Raw genomic sequence first — 19,428 nt, 5'->3', positions numbered from 1 at the left:
CCTCATACATCCAAACATCAACATAAATTTCAGATGTGTGGAAGGCGCACTGCATGTTTTAATCTACGCAGGACCCTCTCCAGATTACTGTTCTGTCAGTTCTGCAGCAGAAGGCATTCACCTCCACCACCTGGCAGGTGCCCAGACTGCACGTCATTCACCCACCCCAATATGTTTGTGGTAGGAAACCTCAGTTTCTTCTCATTCTTTCAGGGACACATGAGAAGCTGGAGCACTCTTCTTTCTCTCTGATTGGTTAGGGCAGGGGCTTGATCCAGTTGTGGCCAAGAGGACTCCATCTGAGCTCTGCTGGTGACTTGAAAAGATAGACTACCTTTTTGGGGGATATTGTTGGTCTCACATGACTCTTGTGATGGAATTTCCAGCCTCCAAATCACTGACCCAGTAACAGCCTGTCACCATTGTTCTGCTTTTCTGCTATAACAAAGGACTTACAGTTTCAGTCAGCTTTAATCTTGAGGGTTCTGTTCACTTTATGGGGTAGTTTGAGAACAAGTGGGTTCTGATAGAATAAAAGAAACAGCTTCTGTGGGATCCTGACCCTTGTATGCCTCATGGGGGAATGGAATGGTGGCAGCTCTCTTGCCAGTCTATGCCTGGTATGCCTTGCTTGGTCCTAATTTGGAGCCTGGATGCTAGTATTTTTTGTAGTGACAGAGCTTTTCCTGAGGAGGGAGCAGTTGTGACAACCTCTAGAACTTCTAGAAACAACATGAAAGTCTTGTTCACAGGAGATATTGCACTGGTGCTCAGCACTGGTGAGGGAAGTCTGTTCCCTAGGTTCTGCAGCAGAATCATGTGCCCTAATGTCCAGAAGTCTGTGTGTGATAGTGTCACTGGCTGAAAGATTATAGGAGGAATGATAATCGTTACAGGAACAGATGATTAGTAGGGAGCACAAGCGACTGCAGCCAACTGGTTGGAATGTGCCTCTTTTAAAAGGGCATCCACAGTGTCCCAGGCACCACAGCTGTGAAGGATGAGCAGCTGCAGAAATGCTCAGGACCTTCAGAACTATGTATCTTGTGTAGCTGAGGGCCTTCTCTGAAAATAATCTAATGGTTTTATGGATTCCTGTAGGCTTCTCTGGGCTGTTCACCTTAAGGCCATTGGTGCACAGACAGGAAAACAAAGAACGATGGAAGATCTTAGTCGAATGATGTGGCCTTTGTGACCCAGCCTGCATTCCTGCTGACTCAGTTGTAAATGGTCTTCATTGCTCACCAATATTTGCTACTATTGAGGAAAGACACTGATCCCAGGGCATTATGAGGGATATGGTGATGTCACATAGGTTTGCTGAACTTTATTTTTCTAAAACAGTAAGAATTTTTGTTGTTTGTTAACACTTTTTAGGTATACTAAATAAACAATAAATTGTCCATATGTAAACTCTACCATTTGATGTTTCAACATTCACATAAACCAATGAAACCATCAACCAATCATGATCATCATGATAGTTAACCTATGCATTGCCCAATGTTTACCTCATGCCCTTTAGTAATCTCTTTCTCTCTGCCCTCCCTGGCCTTACAGGCAAACATTGATTTACTTTACCATAAAATATTTTGCATTTTCTATAACTTTATATGAATGGAATCATAAAGTGTTTAGTCCTTTTCCCCCCTGCTGTCCTCCTCATGCAGTGTATTTATTTTGAGATTCATCACTGGTTCTTATGTGGGTAGTTCATTCTTTTTATGTTGTTGAGGAATATGATGTTCTATGGATATATCAGTATTCATTTATTCCTTCATCTGTTTTTTTGATATCTGAATTGTTTCATTTTTGGCTATTTCAAACAAAATTGCTAGACATATGAGTACAATTCTTCAATATGGATATATTTCATTTCTCTTGTGCTAATACCCCAGAGTGCAATGCCTGAGTTACAGGCTAGATAAATGTATAACTTTTCAAGAAACATCAAACTGTGACCTAAAACAGTTGTTCCCTTTAGTATGCCTGCCAACAGTGAACGACTTCTAGTTCTTCCATATCTTTGCCAATAGTGGGTACAGTTGGACTTTTAAAATTCTGACCTTTTTAATAAATGTGTGTAACAGTATCTCACTGTAGTCTTAGTTCCACTTCCCTGATGTTTCATGATGTTGAGCATTTTTCATTTGTTCATTTGCCACCTGTCTAGTAAAATGTGCATATCCTTTGCCTGTTTTTTAAAAATGAATTTTGGCTATTTTTCTTTTCATTAACCAATAAGAAGATAGTGAAACAATAAAGACTTATGCTGGAACTTCATTCATTCTTCAGTGATGTGACTTCTTAACTAAGGAATAATTGTTTTTACTATTCTGGAATACTGGAAGATATGTCCCCTACCTTTTTTTTTTTTTTTGGTACATTGCAATGACCACATATAACTTACAGATAATTTTAAGTTTAATCTGCATTTTTAATATATTCTCCATTACATTAAATCTAAATATTCAATAATAAAATAAATAAAGGGGAGTTCCACTGGAGATCCTGTGGTTAGGACTCCACACTTTCACTGTCATGGCCCAGGTTCAATCCCTGGTTGGGGAATTTAGATCCCACAAGCTGCACAGAAAAAAAAGAAAAAAAAAAGAAATAATTAATCAAGACATAATTTGTAGTGTTGCCAGTTTCTCCGGTGTACATACTCCCACCAATAGCCAAGATAAAACTTGTCAATGTGAACTCACTGACCATGGAGTTGGAAAGTTGCCAGTAGCACACCAGTATTGTCTATTTCCACCATACTAATTCAGTAGCCACGCATAACCTCAAGAATATAGAAAATAACAAAATGTGATTGGGAAGTGAAACATTTTCATATGTATTTTAGAACTATAGTTGATTTATGATAATAGTTTCAGGTGAGGGCCAGTGATGTGTTTGGGGTGACACATGACACTGTTGGGGATACAACAGTGATGGTGCTGCTGTCCATGAGCACAGTATTCACAGGAGAGAAGTGAGTTTGCAGGGAAGGCACTGCATGCCCATGGGGAAGGGGGCAGGTTCCTCAGGTTGAAATGTCAGGGTGTGGTTACATGATGGTTCAGTGCTCAGCAGATGATCTCACAGGAGAGGAATTTGGGGGTCTGGCTGGAGTCCCTGGCTGTAGTCCCTGGCTGTTTCTGTCAGGAAGTGGATACAAGAGAAGCAGGTAAGCTGAATCAGAGCAGTGTTGACTAAATATTCCCTAACTCAGCTGCTTGGCAGATGTGTGCCCTTGTCAAAGTCATCCTCTCCAAGCTGTAGCTCCCCGCTTTGAGAAGTGGAAATAATAAATTGTACCTCTGTTGGGTAATTTTGGGGCTGGTAAATGAGGTAATCCTCAGGAGAGCTCCTAAATCTTAGCTCCCTTTGAAAAGAAGGGTGCAGGCAGTTAAGGGCTGAACGGAAAGCCCCGAAATCCATATGCTGAAGTGTTACCATCCAGTACCTCAGAATATCACTGTATTTGGAAATAGGATCTTTATAAAGTCACTAGGGTCGACCCTAATCCAACGTGACTGTTGTACTTAAAAGAAGAGGAGGTTAGGATACAGACACACAGGGAGAAGATGGCTATCTACAAGCCAAGGAGAGCAACCTCAGGAGAAATCGATGCTGTTAACCCCTTGCTCTCAGACTTCTAGCCTCCATATTTGTGAGAAAATAAATTTCTTGGGACTTCTCTAGTGGTCCAGTGGTTAAGACTCTGCCTTCCATGCAGGAAGAGAGAGTTCGAGCCCTGGTCGGAGAACTAAGATCCCACATGCTACGCATGTGGCCAGAAATTAAAAAATAAAAACAAAGAGGTAAATTGCTGTAGTTTAATCTTCCCAGTCTGAGGTACTTTGTCATGGCAACCTTAGCAAACTACTACAGGGGTCATCAGCATCCAGGAAGGGGAGGGTCTGAGGGCACTGAGAAGGACACTCAGAGGAGCCTGAGGGAAACAGGAGGAGGGGCTTTCTTGGGGTGGAAACAGGCCAGGAGAGAAGGGGCACACAGAGGGTCAGGCTCCCTAAGACACTGGACTGTGGGCTTGGGATTGATTTCTGGATCCCCATCCCTTGCTGGGGGTCACAACAAGAGACTCTCCCTCTAACCCTCACCCCAGGGTCAGTTCCCCCCAGTATGAAACAAGGAGAGGAATGGACTTCCCTGGTAGCACAGGGGTTAGGAATCCACCTGCCTATGCAGGGGCCGTGGGTTTGATCCCTGATCCAGGAAGATCCCACATGCTGCAGAGCAACTAAGTCCATGTGCCACAACTACTGAGACTGCACTCTAGAGCCTGTGAGCCACAACTATTGAGCCTGCATGCCACAACTACGGAGCCCAAGTGCTGGAACTATTGAAGCCTGTGCACCTAGAGCACATGCTCCACAATAAGAGAAGCCACCACAATGAGAAGCCCGCACACTGCAATGAAGAGTTGCCCCCACTCGCCACAACTAGAGAAAGACCACATGCAGGAATGAAGACCCATCACAGCCAAGAAAGAAAGAAAGAGAGAAAAAAAGAGAGAGAGAAAGAAAGAAGGAAGGAAGGAAGGAAAGGGAAAAAACACTACAGATTTTGGCACAATTTAAACTGAGTTAGCAGCTTAGAAACTAGAGGTTTGGGACTGTGAAATTCTACTGTCCACAATCTGCCCAGGTCAGTGATATTTTAATACTCACATAAAACTGCCTCATGGCAGGCAGAGAGGAAGTGGAGAACTGGTGTTTCTCTTAGTGAGGAAAATGGAAATAAAATGGGGCTAGGAGCTGAGACAGGAGTTTACTGGACATACTGACCAAGAGAACCTGATTCAGATGGAGAAATGGTGTGTGGCAGGGGACAGGGGAAGAGAGATCATGGATTTGAGAATCAGATGACATCTAAGAAATTATGTCTTAGATATTGAAGAAAACTAGCACATCAGAGACTGAGACAGGAGGGGACTTCCCTGGTGGCACAATGGATAAGACTCTGTGCTCCCAATGCAGGGGGCCCAGGTTCGATCCCTGGCCAGGGAACAAGATCCCACAAGCATGCCACTACTAAGGAGCCCATGTGCTGCAACTAAGGAGCTGGCAAGCTGCGGCTAAGACTCTGTGCAACCAAATGAATGAATGAATGAATATTAAAAAAGCGCACACGCGAGAGAGACAGAAACAGTAGAATGGAGTCACTGAGCACATTATGTGATTGGAAGAACATTTAAGAGCAACAATGAACTACAGGGTGTGTCCACTATGGATTTGCAGATATTTCTCCCACTAAAGCCATGTTTGTCCCTTCTTCTGGCAGTTTCGTTCACCTGTATTGTGGAATCCGTCCCCAGGTGACACATGCTCCCTAGACTCGCCTTTAGAAAAGGAGAGTCCTTCTCAGACCTCAAGTCCCTCCCCACAAAGGCCCTCTGGCAACTCACTTCCCACCCATGAGTGTTCAGTATCGATGGTACCACCACCTGGACACCCCTGGCATGGAAACTGGTGTCATCTCAAATGCATCACTGGCCCTCACTGCCACATTCATGATTCATTTCCAAGGTCCTGACCTTTTCAACACATCAGGGTCCCCGGCTACTCAGTACATCCAGACGGAGTTGTCACCCAGTAACCTCTGTCACTATTTTGGATGTTGGAAGAGACACTGAAGGACTGAGAATCTCCACCATGGTCCGCACGTGCCGGGTCTCTGTGGCTTTTCCTCCTCACCTCCTCTAACAGGTGACCTTGGTAATGACTGTACCACCCACCCCTTGAGATGAAATGCAAATCAATGACTGACTGGGATGCCAAGTCCCAAGAACACGTCCTTGTCGTCCTCCTGGGGAACCATACTTGATCAACTGTTCCTGAACATGGCTGACTGTTCCCTCCTGTAAAACTCATAACTATCTGCTCTCCTGCTCAGATCAAACCACTGCTCACATTCTGATCTCTGGGTTGTGCCAGAATGTGTGTCAGGCTCCTGATCTGGATTCCCATCAGCCTTCATCAAACTTACAGTGATGGGGTGAAGGTAGGGGCCAGGGTGTGCTGGCCTCAACACACTTGGTCCATGGGAACTGTGCAACCGTGTGTGGCCCACACATGACCATTGGGTGTCCCTATCACACGTCCGTCCAACAATTTCCATGGAGTCTGTGGCGGTGTAAGCGCATCCATGCCTCTTAGTTCTCTGGTGTGCTTTACATATGCCAGTGTGTGTGATCCATGTTTGCCACACATCTTTTCTACTGTGGATGTGGTATGTGTAAGTCTGGCTCCAGGCTGGACTGAGGGGCATCAGCATTCCATACCTGTTACACCTGTGTCCCTAGAGTGTTTGCAGGGCACCCTCAAGTTATGCTGAGGTGTGTATTGCACACCTAACCCACTGTGTCCCACAGATGTGTGTTGCAGATCTCTGGGCTGTGATGCAGCATCATCACCTACTGCAAACCTGGCACATACGGGCTGCACATAGTGTGGAAGCAGAAGACACTCTATTTGCAGGTTTGTCACCATCACAAAATTGTCCATCTGAAAAAGACTCAGGCACCCACCCATCAATACCTAGTATAGTAGTGGGGAAATGAGGGGAAGGGTGAACATATTAAACAGAACCAGAAAGTTGACATACACTATATTACTTTCAGGTGTACAACAGGATTAAATATTTGTATATGACAGGCATTTTGTGAATTTAGTGAACTTCCACATTTTGTTGACTGGGATTCCAGTAGCAATTGGCATAACTCTGGTAAATGTATTCACTGGGGAAGCTGAGTTAGCAGAAATTCCAAAAGGCTACATCCCTGAACACCTGGAATATTTCAAGCAGCCTGTATCAAGATGGACTGCTGAGACTTCCTTTGAAGATCCTGAAGAGACTTATGAAGAAACAATTGCTATCCTTCAAACTGAAGCCAAGAAAGGCTGAATTACAGTTAAAAGAGCTCAAAGTATGAAGACGGTGTGCCAAATGATCAGTTATGAGTCCTTATATTTTAGAAATGCATTCTGAAGAAGTTATACATTGACATACCTAGGAATGTAAGGAATATAACCCACTAATGTACATGCAGATAAAGAACACCATGAAACAACATACCATGATGAAGACTGGGAAACAATTCATGAGGTTACATAACAATCTTTTCCATTTATGGATACATTTGAAAATAGCCATTACAAAAGGTAGACTATGTGCTTGTAATTTTATATGTTGAGAAAGATAAATTGAAATGAGCAGGAGAAAACTTGGTTTCAGGGATGCAAGCATGTATAGAAATATCAAAAAGCACATTTGAAATATGTACAGTTTTTCAAGGAACCTCCATACTGTTCTCCAAAGTGGCTGTATCAATTTACATCCCCACCAACAGTACAAGAGGGTTCCCTTTTCTCTACACTCTCTCCAGCATTTATTGTTTGTAGATTTTCTGATGATGCCCATTCTAACCAGTGTGAGGTAGCTTTGGTTTGCGTTTCTCTAATAATTAGTGATGTTGAGCAGCTTTTCATGTGCTTCTTGATGATCTGTATATCTTCTTTGGAGAAATGCCTCTTTAGGTCTTCTGCCCATTTTTTGATTGGGTTGCTTGCTTTTTTGATATTGAGCTGCATGAACTGTTTCTATATTTTGGAGATTAATCCTTTGGAGATTAATCCATACTCTGAGAACAGTATGGAGGTTCCCTAAAAAACTAAAAATAGAATTACCATATGATGCAGCAATCCCACTACTGGGCATATACCCAGAGAAAACCACAATTCAAAAAGACATCTGCACCCCAATGTTCACCACAGCGCTATTTACAATAGCCAGGACATGGAAGCTACCTGTGTCCATCAACAGATGAATGGATAAAGAAGATATGGTACATACATCCACTGGAATATTAGCCATAGAAAGGAACGAAATTGGGACACTTGTAGAGACATGGATGGACCATGAAACTGTCATAGACTGAAATAAGTCAGGAAGAGAAAAACGAACATCATATATTAATGCATATATGCAGACTTACAGATCAACCAGTTTGCAAGACAGAAATAGACACACATGTAGAGAACAAACATATGGACACCAAAGGGGGAAAGTGGGGGTGGGGTGGGGTGGGATGAATTGGGAGATTGGGATTGCCATGTACACATTACTAATAAGAAAAAAGAATCAAACTGTATACTTTAAATATATGCAGTTTATTTTATGTCAATTATATCTTAATAAAAGTTCTAAAAAATAGCCATTGTAAAAAAAAGTAGTTTAAGTTAATGATATATATATATATATGTTTTGCATATTACACACACACACACACATATTTTGGCCATGCCTTGTAGCTTGTAGGATCTTAGTTTCCTGACCAGGGGTTGAACCTGAGCCCACGGCAGTGAAAATGCTGTGTCTTAACCACTGGACCACCAGGGAATTCCCAAAGTTAATTATATTTAAATCAAACTTTTAAAAAATCAAATATTTAAAACTTACCACTTCCTAATCATTTAATTCTTTTGTTATTATCTGTTTTTGAGGTTATTTGTAGCTACTATATCAGTATGGTGGAAATAGAATTAATAGAGTGCTACTGCAACATCTTACCAACTTCATGTTCACTGACACCATTTTGGCAGTTTGAAATTGACCATAAGAAGGAAAAGAAAAAAAAAAAAGAAATTGACCATGACAAGAATATTTACACCAGGGAAATCAGCACAAAGCCTACAAACCTAGGCCTGATTTAATGTGTTATTGAATATTTAGTCTTAAGAATGTAGTGGAAATCCCAATCTCCCAATTGGGATTGCCATAAATACATTACTAATAAGAAAAAAAAAATCAAATTGTACACTTTAAATATATGCAGTTTACTGTATGTCAATTATATCTCAATAAAAGTTCTTAAAAAGAAAAAAAAGGATGTAGTGGAGAATATGTTAATAATGCAGGTTAAACAAAAAAGTACATGGTGCTTGTGGGTTGTTGGTTGTGCATAGGGCAAAAAATTGAGGAAAAATAATTTCCTTCCAGTGTTCAAAAACAATTGTCCCATAAAGCAAAGAAGTCAAATCTTTGAAGAATGAGTGAAATTCCAACATATGTCTTTGTTGTTGCACTGTCTTATTTGTTAAAATAATAAATTACATAAAAAGAAAGTCGTCAAAAGTTATAAGTAGTCTTTTTACCAAAAAAGATAAACAGAGAGCAAATGAATGAAAAAATGCTCAACATCATGAATTCTTAGGAAAATGGAATTAAAATGAAACGAAGTTACAAATACACACTTATTTCAAGGGCTAAAATTTTAAAACATCGACCATATTGAGTTTGGCTACCTTGTAAAGGAACTGCAATTCTCATACACTGTTGGGTGGGAAGACAAAAGGAAACAACCACTTTAGATCACAGTTTCGAACATCTTAAAATGTTAAACATCTACCTATACTGTAACAGTCTGAGTTGTTAACACATGGGAAATTAGACATCTATCCATATAAAGAACTGAATGCAAATATTTAAAGCAGCTTTATTTATAATGCCCCAAACCTGGAAATAACCCAATGTCCATAAACAGATGAATGAATAAACAAAGATACTCAGCTATAAAAAGAATTAACTACTCATATAAGCATCACTGTTGAATCTAAAAATAAATGTGCAGCATGAAGTAAATCAGTTTAAAAAAAAAAAGAGGGGCTTCCTAGGTGGCGCAGTGGTTAAGAATCTGCCTGCCAATGCAGAGGTCACAGGTTCGATCCCAGCTCCAGGAAGATCCCACATGCCGTGGAGCAACTAAGCCCGTGTGCCAAAAAAAAAAAAAAAAAAAAAAAAAAAGAGTATACATCTTAGGATGCCTATTTAAAATTATAGAAAATATAATCTAACCTATCATAAAGGAAAGTAAATCAATGAATCAATGATTGTCTGTAGGGCTGAGGAGAGTTGGGAACGAGATTCCAAAAGGGCATGAGGTAAATACGTGATAGATAAATTTACTTTGATGACTGTGATGATGGTTCACAGCTTTACATGTATGTCAAAACTTATCAAATTGTACCCATTAGGTAAGTGCACTTCTTTGCACATCAATTACACACACCTGAGTTATTCAAGAGTTACCTTAATCTTTGCTAAATCTTAATAAAGCCTTAAAAAGTGGTTCCAAATAAAAGCGTAGATGTCCCACTTCTCTGGGGAAATTAGGTTGGCAACCCTATATGGTCTCTACCATCACTCTCGTTAGGCCCTGGGAAGTGCACCCTTGCCTCAGGGGCAGCCAATACTGGGGAGCAATGAAGGTTGTTGCTGCTTGAATCAACAGAACTGCTGGCTGTTGTTCAGCAATAAAACAGAGTCCTAGTTCCTCCTCAAGTGATACACATAACACAAAAGACACATCCTTGGACTATAGGATTGCCCTTCTTTCAATGCTTGTTTTCCCACCAGTAGAGCAATGCCCTTGAGGGAACAGCCCAGAAAGGCTATAGGAATCCACAAATCTCAGCCACAGGAAATACAGTTATGGAGGTCCTGAGAATTTCTGTGCACACTGATCACACAGAACACAGTCACTGAAGCATTTGTGGATGAACATTTAGAAGAGGTACGTTCCATCTAATTTACTGCAGCCTCCTCAGCTCCCTATTAATCCAGTGTTTTTGCCAACAAAACCAACCCCCCCCAAAAAAAAACCCAGTTCCCCTCCTAAGTTTATGATTAACATCTCTACCCAAAACTGTATTCCTTTTCTTGTCCTGCCCCCATTCTCCTCAGGATTGAGGAGTATCAAATAAAAGCAGGACCTTACAGACCCTCCTGTGTACAAAAGCCCCTCCATGTCCCTTGTTTGTTAGCAGAAAAAGGTTTTAGTCTTCAAGGCCTTCCCTGAGTTCCAAAGAGCAGACTCAAGCAGTTCCTAATTAGAGAAGTGAGGGAATGCAGAAAAAAAAGAAAACAGTCAAGGAAGAAAAGTAACAACAGCTTAAACAATAGTTCAGCAATAAAACAGAGTCCTAGATCCTCCTCAAGTGATACACATAACAATAATCTGACACATATCTCTGTGCTATGCTGTCCGGCAGAAACCAAGACTCCCACGCGGGTGGAAAATGGTGACTACATGCTGACCACAAGCACATAGACCCCAGACTGGCTGGAACTAGTAGGCTGGTGATTAAAATAACAGAAACATCACCCTGTACCTCCATACTAAGCAGTCAGAAGAAAGTCTATGAGCTGCAACACTCAAATCAAATGTTGCCTTTAAAAACCCTTCCTTGGGACTTCCCTTGTGGCACAGTGGTTAAGAATCCACCTGCCAATGCAGGGGACACGGGTTCGATCCCTGCTCCAGGAAGATACAACATGCTGCAGAGCAACTAAGCCCGTGCGCCACAACTATGGAGCCTGTGCTCTAGAGCCCACGAGCCACAACTACTGAAGCCTGTGCACCTAGAGCCTGTGCTCCAGCACAAAAGAAGCCACCTCAATAAGAAACCCACACACCACAATGAAGAGTAGCCCCTGCTTGCTACAAGTAGAAAAAGTCCTCGTGCAGCAACGAAGATCCAATGCAGCCAAAAAGTAAATTAATAAAAATAAAATAAAATAAAAATGCTGCCTTGAAAACCACTGGGGAGTTCAGGTCTTCTGAAACATTATCTGCCCATTCTTTCTGCTTGGTGCCCTGCAATAAATGCTGTACTTCACTTCACCACCACCTGGTATCAGTAGCTTGGCTGTGCTATGCATGGACAAGTGGACCTGACTTTGGTTCAGTAACAGCAATTATGGTTCTACCTGACCCTTACAGTTTAACAATAAATGACACTAGCCTATGAAAATTTGTACATCATGGCACAAGGCTCCTTTACAGGACCTGAGGAAGAGGTCCCCTCAATGGTGCTGGGAATTACGTGAACAAGGGAATAAAATCCATGTTGGTCACAGAAGAACTGGGGGAGCTCACAACAAATGCCTTCTCTTCAGGGTGACTTCCGACCTCTCCAAAAATCCTGGTGCCAGTCTACAAATTAGGACCACAAAGCCCTGCAGTCTTTCTTTCAATGCCCTGGGGAGCACTGCAAATTAGACCAATGTTGGACAAAGAGCTCGTTCCTGCCATCACAAGGTCCCAAAAAGCATAGAAAGTTTGGGATCCCCACAAAATCTGTTCACCCCTACATGGTAACAGATCACAATTCTGCTTCCAAACCCCATGGAAGAGAGACCAGAACCACCAAAATTAAAGCTGCAAGAGCAGGCCTTTAAAAAAGATCACAAACCAGAGCAATGTGCAGCAAGCAGTTTCCAGGTTGGTAAGTTAGAACCTGGGAAAATTAATTATAAGTATGATGTGGGAACAATAATGCCCCTGAAAAAGGCAGTCCTTAGCAAGCTGAGGATAGATCCTTTGGACCAAAACTGGGTCAGGACCATTCCCTAAAATCAGAGAGAAAGTAATGAGGATCCTGGTAAGGCCTTGGGCTATTCATAATTTCCTCAAGCAAATGGGAGAACACAGAGGTCAGCTTTCCTGAGCCTGCTGGAGTGGTGACTGATGTTCAGAGGTGAAATGGCTTCAGCCACAGAACCTGGCAGTGACATAAATGTAACAACAACTTTGGGCAGGTTAGGAAGTACAATGCATCTCCTTAAAACCTCAGATGTAACTGAACCTTATGAGGAATCTTGCATGGTGTATGTCTGAATAAAAGAGGTTTAAATTCAGGTAAGTGGCTCTCACACAGAGTCTCCTCCAGTGTTGTTATACTGAGTGAGGAAATAAAACATTCCCAGCACATTTAAGGCTTTTCCCCAGCGTGAACTCTCCAGTGTCTAAGGAGGTTAGATTTGCGGCTAAAGGTTTTCTCACATTCACTACACTCATAAGGTCTTTCTCCTGTGTGAACTCTCTGGTGCTGAATGAGGTCAGATTTGTGGGTAAAGAGTTTCCCACATTCACTGCACTCATAAGGCCTCTCACCAGTGTGACCTCTCTGGTGTTGAATGAGGCTAGAACTTTGGCTAAAGGATTTCCCACATTTGTTACATTCATACGGCTTTTCTCCAGTGTGAACTCTCTGATGTTGAATAAGGGAAGCACTTTGGCTAAAGGATTTCCCACATTCCCCACATTCATAAGGCTTTTCTCCAGAATGAATTCTCCTGTGTTGAATAAGGCCAGAGCGTTGTCTAAAGGATTTCCCACATTCACTGCATTCATAAGGTCTTGTGCCAGTATGAATTCTCTGGTGTTGAATGAGGTCAGATTTGCGGGTAAAGGATTTTCCACATTCACTGCATTCATAAGGTCTTTCTCCAGTGTGAACTCTCTGATGTTGAATGAGGATAAATTTGCGACTAAAGGATTTTCCACAAACACTGCACTCATATGGTTTTTCTCCAGTATGAACACTCCGGTGTCGAATGAGGTTAGAGAACTGTCTAAAGGACTTCCCACATTCACTGCATACATAAGGCCTTTCTCCACTGTGAATTCTCTGGTGTTGAACAAGTTCAGATTTGCAGCTAAAAGATTTCCCACATTCACTACACTCATAAGGCATTTCTCCAGTGTGAACTCTACCATGTCGAATGAGATTAAAAATTTGTCTAAAAGCTTTCCCACATTCACTGCACTCATAAGGCCTTTCTCCAGTGTGAACTCTCTGGTGTCGGAAAAGGCTAGAACTTTGTCTAAAAGATTTCCCACATACACTGCATTCATAAGGTCTTTCTTTAGTGTGAACTCTCTGGTGTTCAATGAGGTTGGATTTGTAGCTAAAGAATTTCCCACATTCACCACACTCAAAATGCATTCCTCCAGTATGTTTCCTCTGGTGGTAAATGAAATTAGATTTGTGACTGAAGACTTTTCCACATTCACTGCATTCATAAGTCCTTTTTCCAGTGTGAATTCTCTGGTGTTTTCTAAGACTAAAGTTGTGGGTAAATAATTTTCCACATTCTCTACATTTATAAGGCTTTATACCACTGTGAATTCTCTGATGTTTAACAAGGCCAGAGACCTGGGTAAAGAATTTCCCACATTCACCACACTCATATGGCCTTTGTCCAGTGTGAATTTGCTGGCGCTGAACAAGTCTGTAGTTGCAGTTGAAGGCTTTCCTACATTTGTTACACTCATAAAGTCCTTCTTTAGAGTGGACACATTGATCTTGAACAAGTGTGTGGTTGTGGCTGGCAACTTTTTCACATTCACCCCTCTTGTAATGACTTTTTTCACTGCAAAAGGCCTGTCCACTCTCGGTGCCGCTCTGTGGTTTCTCACTGTTGGTTATGGCCTTGTGCTGGAGAAGGCCTAAGGTGGCTGGGAAGTCCTCCCCAGCCTCCCTACAGGTGAAAGGCTTCTCTGATAGAAAGAAGCTGCAGCTCCTCACAAATGAGGCCCTGTCCACATCTCTTTTCCAGGGCTTCTCTACACTGTCATGTCTCTGTTGCCAGAGAAGCTTTGCAATGAAACAGAAGCATCTCACACATGTGCCACCCAAGTCTGGTTTCTGCAAAGGGTATACTGTTTGGTGCTCAGCTTGGTGCAAAACATCTTTTAAGATGGGGACATACATCTCACAGGGGTGGGTCTTCTGGGTGGATGGACCTGTCTTAGAAGCCCTGACCTGTGACTCTCCTTCTACAGATATACTCTGCTCAGAAGGGACCTCCTCATCTTCTGTTCCATGCCAACAACCTGAAAGCAGAGAAATGCTGAGGAAATGCATGTTGACTTTGGTGGGAAAGTGAAGCCCCATTACAAAGGTGTGTTAGACACAACAAAGAATGAGCCTTGAGTTTGTTCTAAAAACAAGGGAGCTGGGGGCAAGCTGAGGAAGTGGCTGCTTGGCAGCAGCAGGCAGGCCTCTGAAGATCAGAACAGGGGATACCTCACCAGACAAGGGACACAAGGATGGGGTGCACCACAAAAAGCAGAGGCAAGGTCTCCAACTCATTCCTCTGCCAACAACCTTCAGCTGTGGGGAAGGCTGGTTGTGTCCTACCCCAGTAAAATTCAATTGGAATCAAGTAGCTGGCATTCAAGGAGTATTTAAGGATATGCACACACCTCATGACACACGTGCAGGTCACTGTGGGAGAACACTGCAGAGGGAGCAGTGCAGAGGAACAAGTAACCCATGGAAGCCACAAAGGTGAAGGCAGCCAGGAGCCAGAAGTCACAAATGAAAGAAGAAGTCAGCAAAGTGTGAAGTATGGGGAAAAGGTAGAAATGAGGTGTGAGCAGTGGCACCACTGGACACAGAGCAGGTTCCTGGTTTGATCTGAAAACAGCTATGATGTCATGTCCTCCCCAAGTTGCCACTCACCAGGCCCAGTTCAGCTCTCCTCTGAGACCACCTTACCACGTCTACCCTGTGAAACAACCAGGGTTCTCTCTACACCCTCCATGCACAACTACTCAGAACCTGAATAGTGCAAGTCTTATGAAAGACAGCATAGGTGAGTGGCCAGTACTGGCCTAGAGCAACCTGGCATATGATAGTATTCAGTAAAGGAAACATTTCAAAAAACAACTAAAGGAGAGTCTTACAAGAACAGCCATGGGTTCAGGTAAGTAATGATCACTATCAGGCACAGGCAGTGACAAAGAACTGTTAGCTAGAAGAAGGGGGAAGAACTGGAAGCCATGGATCTGGACATAATAACTCCAGCAGGGAGAGGGCAAGCAAGGTGGGATTTCTTAAACTGACTGCCAGACTCCTGACTCCCAGACCCATTTCTGCACTTTTGCAGGCAACAGGTATTAGGGCTGCTTGGGGAGTCCATTACTCAGGGTGTGACACAAAGCTCAGTGCTGCAATCCACAGCACATCTGACAAGAAAGTGGAGGAAATTAGCAGAGCCTGTGGTCCAGCTGTGGGAAAAACAATTTTAATTCCAGGGAAAAAAGGAAAAACAGGACATCATCTCAGAACACTAGAAAGGGTGTGAAGGTCTTACCTAGGGATGCTACAAGTGCAAAGTTTTCCAGCATCACATTGTAGTACAGGAATCTCTGAGCCTCATCAAGGAGCCCCCACTCCTCCTGGGAGAAGTCAATGGCCACATCCTCAAATTTCATACCCTGTCATAATGGAGACAGTTCAGTCCACCATCAGCTTCTCTCCTAGGATTTCAAGTTCATTATGCCGCATCCACCCATACACCCCCATCCCACCCCTGTCCTAATCTATCCTCTGCTCACTCTACTCCTCACCTCATAGGAGATACCAGGCCTTGATGCCATTAGAGTCGCTCTCTCTTTATATTCCCACTGATACTGTGTCTTCCCACATCAATAAGCAGAAGAGCAGATAGGTGACATCTGACCTCTGGGTCTGGCATGTAGGGCATTTTGCCTCTTGTCAATAAGGTGGGTGTTACAAACATAGGTTAGGGAGAGATGCTGGCCACAGGGAGAGTGTGAGTGATCTGACACTGGTCTTTCCTTCAGCCTTATGACCCCAACAACAGGGTCCTGGGGCCATTAATTCACACTATCTCTTCACATGCACATCATTCTTTGAACCACACTTAGCTCCCACAGCTGCATTCCCACAGGCACAACTTCAAAGGTCACAGAGCCTTGCCATGATAGGGACAGTTCATTTCATAACCAGCTTTCCCTTTCCCCCTAGGATTCTAATTTCACTACCTCCCCAATCTATCATCTGTTTACTCCTCTCCCTTCCCCACATCAGTAAAGATTTCCAAGCTCAGGTGGCACTGATACCCAATCTCATCATGGTCCTATTGATCACTGTTTCAGCCCTCAACAACAGGCAGGTGGGCAGACAGATGTCATCTAAGCTCTGGACCTAGCACATAAAGCCACAACACCCCACTCTTTTCAGGCAATTCCCCTGGGGTTCCCCAGATTTCTCTCAGATACCACCAATCATGGGCTCACCCTTCACCCTTATGCCAATACCAGGGCCCTGGAGCCATGAGTTCATACTCCCTTTCCATGTGCACATCACTCTTTCTACAACTCTCTCACAACTTCACTCCCACAGCCATAGCCCCCCTCCTGCCCTACACCATAATTATCTCCTCAGCCTCTCCATTTGTTACTTAGCATATGTGATCCACAGAATGCTTGGCAAATTCAAACACGACCAAGCACTATCCTTGACAGTGACAGTCCCCACTGACAAACACGGCCTTGAATCCTGCTATGAAGGCCTCCTTCCTTGACTGTCCCTTGCTTCAACCTCATCTACTGAGAACCACATCAGATCTCAGATACCCATGGCCCTATTCTACTTGTGCTGCTCTTGATGAACCCTCACCAGTCACAGCTTTCCTCTATCCACCTAACCCTCATTCAAGGCCCAGTGCCTGGTCCTTTACAACATCTGTGAATTTCACAGGTGACCACTTGCATTCCCAAGCTAATCTGCCAGCCTGACTAGAACACCTCAAGTTCCATCAAGGGTTACAACAAAATCCTGGTGCACTGGTAGAGCAGTAAATAGGCTTCAGCTTGTATGAATTACTCCTGATGATGCCTCTGCATCCATCTCATGTGTACTGATCCCTCAGAGGCCTTGGTTGCATGCCAAACCGTTTACCCTTACAACCCTCTTGTGATCACCTCCCACAACCAGGGGTCCAAGCAGGAAACCCAATCCTCAGACCCATCCTCTTCTTCCTGGGCTATTATTACCATTATCATCCTGACCCCAGCACTCCCCATATTAAAATGATCTACAGCTCTTTCCTGGTCCACATTGTCTACTACCTTTTGAATAAGTCTCCATCCCAAACTCCTCCTCAGAGTTCCAGATGCCCACAAACTGCGCTCTGAAACATCTCACATCCTTAAAAGGCCAAGAACAAAACTTCCGACACCCCCAATGAAAATTACTCTTACTTCAGACTTCCCCATATCAGTTCTCCAACTGGAGCTTCCATCCTTCCAGATGCAAAACCATACTTTCACTTCATCCCTGATCCCTTCGCTCAACCTCAAAATAAGAAAACCCAGGTTGCCATACCTAAAACACCAATCCAGAATCTAGCCGCATCTCCCACTCCACGGCCATCACCCTGGTGAGCTAACAGCACACTTACCCAGACTATAAGAGTATCCTCCTCTCTGGTCTTCCTACCGCCGCCCTGACACCAATACTGTTCTCCATGCTGCAGCCACAGGGAGCCTGATGAGACCTGGGTCTGATCATCTGTCTTCACTGATCTAAATCCCTTATTGCTCCAATCACCTCCAGAAGAGACACACAATTTCTCACAAAGCTGTTCGAAACCGGCCTCCTGCTCCACTGCTCTCAGTTCCCATGAGAAAGAAAAGATACCTGCAGGTCCTTGAACCATCCTGCCTCCCCTCCAGGCCTTTGCACACTCTGGTATCTATGCCTGGTCTGGTACCTTCCTCATCTCATTCCACTGGTTGCCAAAAATAGGAACCACTCTATATAACCCTAGACCTGGTGTTTCTTTAAGGTCCCCAGGCCCAAGGGCTGTAAGAGTGGCAGACAGTACCAGGATGTATTATCCGAGAGACCGTAAGGGTGCGGTGAGGACTACCGAGACCGAAATAAACTCCACAAAATAGTATCACTAAGCGATTCCGCAGTTACAGGAATCTGTGGGAAAAGTAAGGTCGTTTGAGATTTTGACAAACAAGGCCAGCATCCTAGGGCTCAAGCCACTAAGCACCCTTGGCCAGCCCAGGAGCCAGGTGAGCTCGAGATGTCTGAAATACCTCCGGGCCTCAGGCCTCAGAGCAGACTCCCCACCAGTTACGTAATCTTTCACAGGCCTCGACCTCCCTGTACCTATCACCGTCTCCCGTCTCTTCCTCCCCTGAGCAGTCTTTGGAAAACCTCAGACACTGTCTCTCTTTTGTTCATACCCTTCAGAATGAAAGTAGATCTCCTCAGGCACAAATCTGCCTCACATTCTTTGTGTCCTGCAGACATAAGACGGACCCCAGGTTTCCCGAATCCTCCCGCCTCAGTCCCACCTCCAAGCCTCTGCACCTGCCGGTCTCTCCGCCCGTCACCCTCTCCCACGCGTCCTCACACCGTCGGTCAGAAATAGGACCCCACCCACGACCGCCTCACGATCCCGGACACAGCGCCCGGGGCTGCGGGCACGTGGGCAGGCGCCCCGCCCTCGAGGCTTCAGTGTCCGGTGGGGTGAGGGCGGTGCGGGCCCGGAGGCCGAGCATTTACCTGAGGCGGGTCCCTCAGCGCCGCCGCCGCCATCTGACGCTGTGGGCGGAGCGGAGTCTGAGGCGCGGAGGTCCCGATCTCACCCTGCTGCGGGTCACACCGAGGTGCGCCGCCGCCAAGCCTTGGACTCGCCCCTGTGGAGGCCTCTGGCGCCTTCTCTTTTAGGACCCCTGGCTCCGAGCCTCTGGGAGGCGAACCTCACCTGAAAGAAGCCAAAATGACCGCCACAAGG

The 19,428-nt window shown here is 44.1% G+C and overlaps 1 protein-coding gene across 5 annotated transcripts in view; it reads right to left on the bottom strand.

Moving 5' to 3' along the window:
• ZNF551 (zinc finger protein 551) overlaps positions 1–19,428 on the bottom strand; it is a 39,373-nt gene extending 19,945 nt beyond the window's left edge. For 4 of the 5 annotated variants that reach the window (XM_057719523.1, XM_057719520.1, XM_057719521.1 and 1 more), the window contains exons 1-2: positions 19,197–19,428; positions 15,961–16,084 (exon numbers count right to left, since the gene is read on the bottom strand). In XM_057719523.1, the coding sequence (XP_057575506.1) occupies positions 15,961–16,084; positions 19,197–19,229 (157 nt within the window). In that variant the 5' untranslated portion in view covers positions 19,230–19,428. Of the gene's footprint in view, positions 1–10,803; positions 14,696–15,960; positions 16,085–19,196 lie in introns of those variants that run through there. The other variant, XM_057719519.1, reaches the window with a different exon arrangement.

This window comes from Hippopotamus amphibius, unplaced genomic scaffold (assembly GCF_030028045.1).
Source record: "Hippopotamus amphibius kiboko isolate mHipAmp2 unplaced genomic scaffold, mHipAmp2.hap2 H_1, whole genome shotgun sequence".
Lineage (NCBI taxonomy): Eukaryota > Metazoa > Chordata > Mammalia > Artiodactyla > Hippopotamidae > Hippopotamus > Hippopotamus amphibius.
The sequence above is the reverse complement of the archived record's forward strand: the minus strand, read 5'-3'. Positions and strand labels throughout refer to the sequence as shown.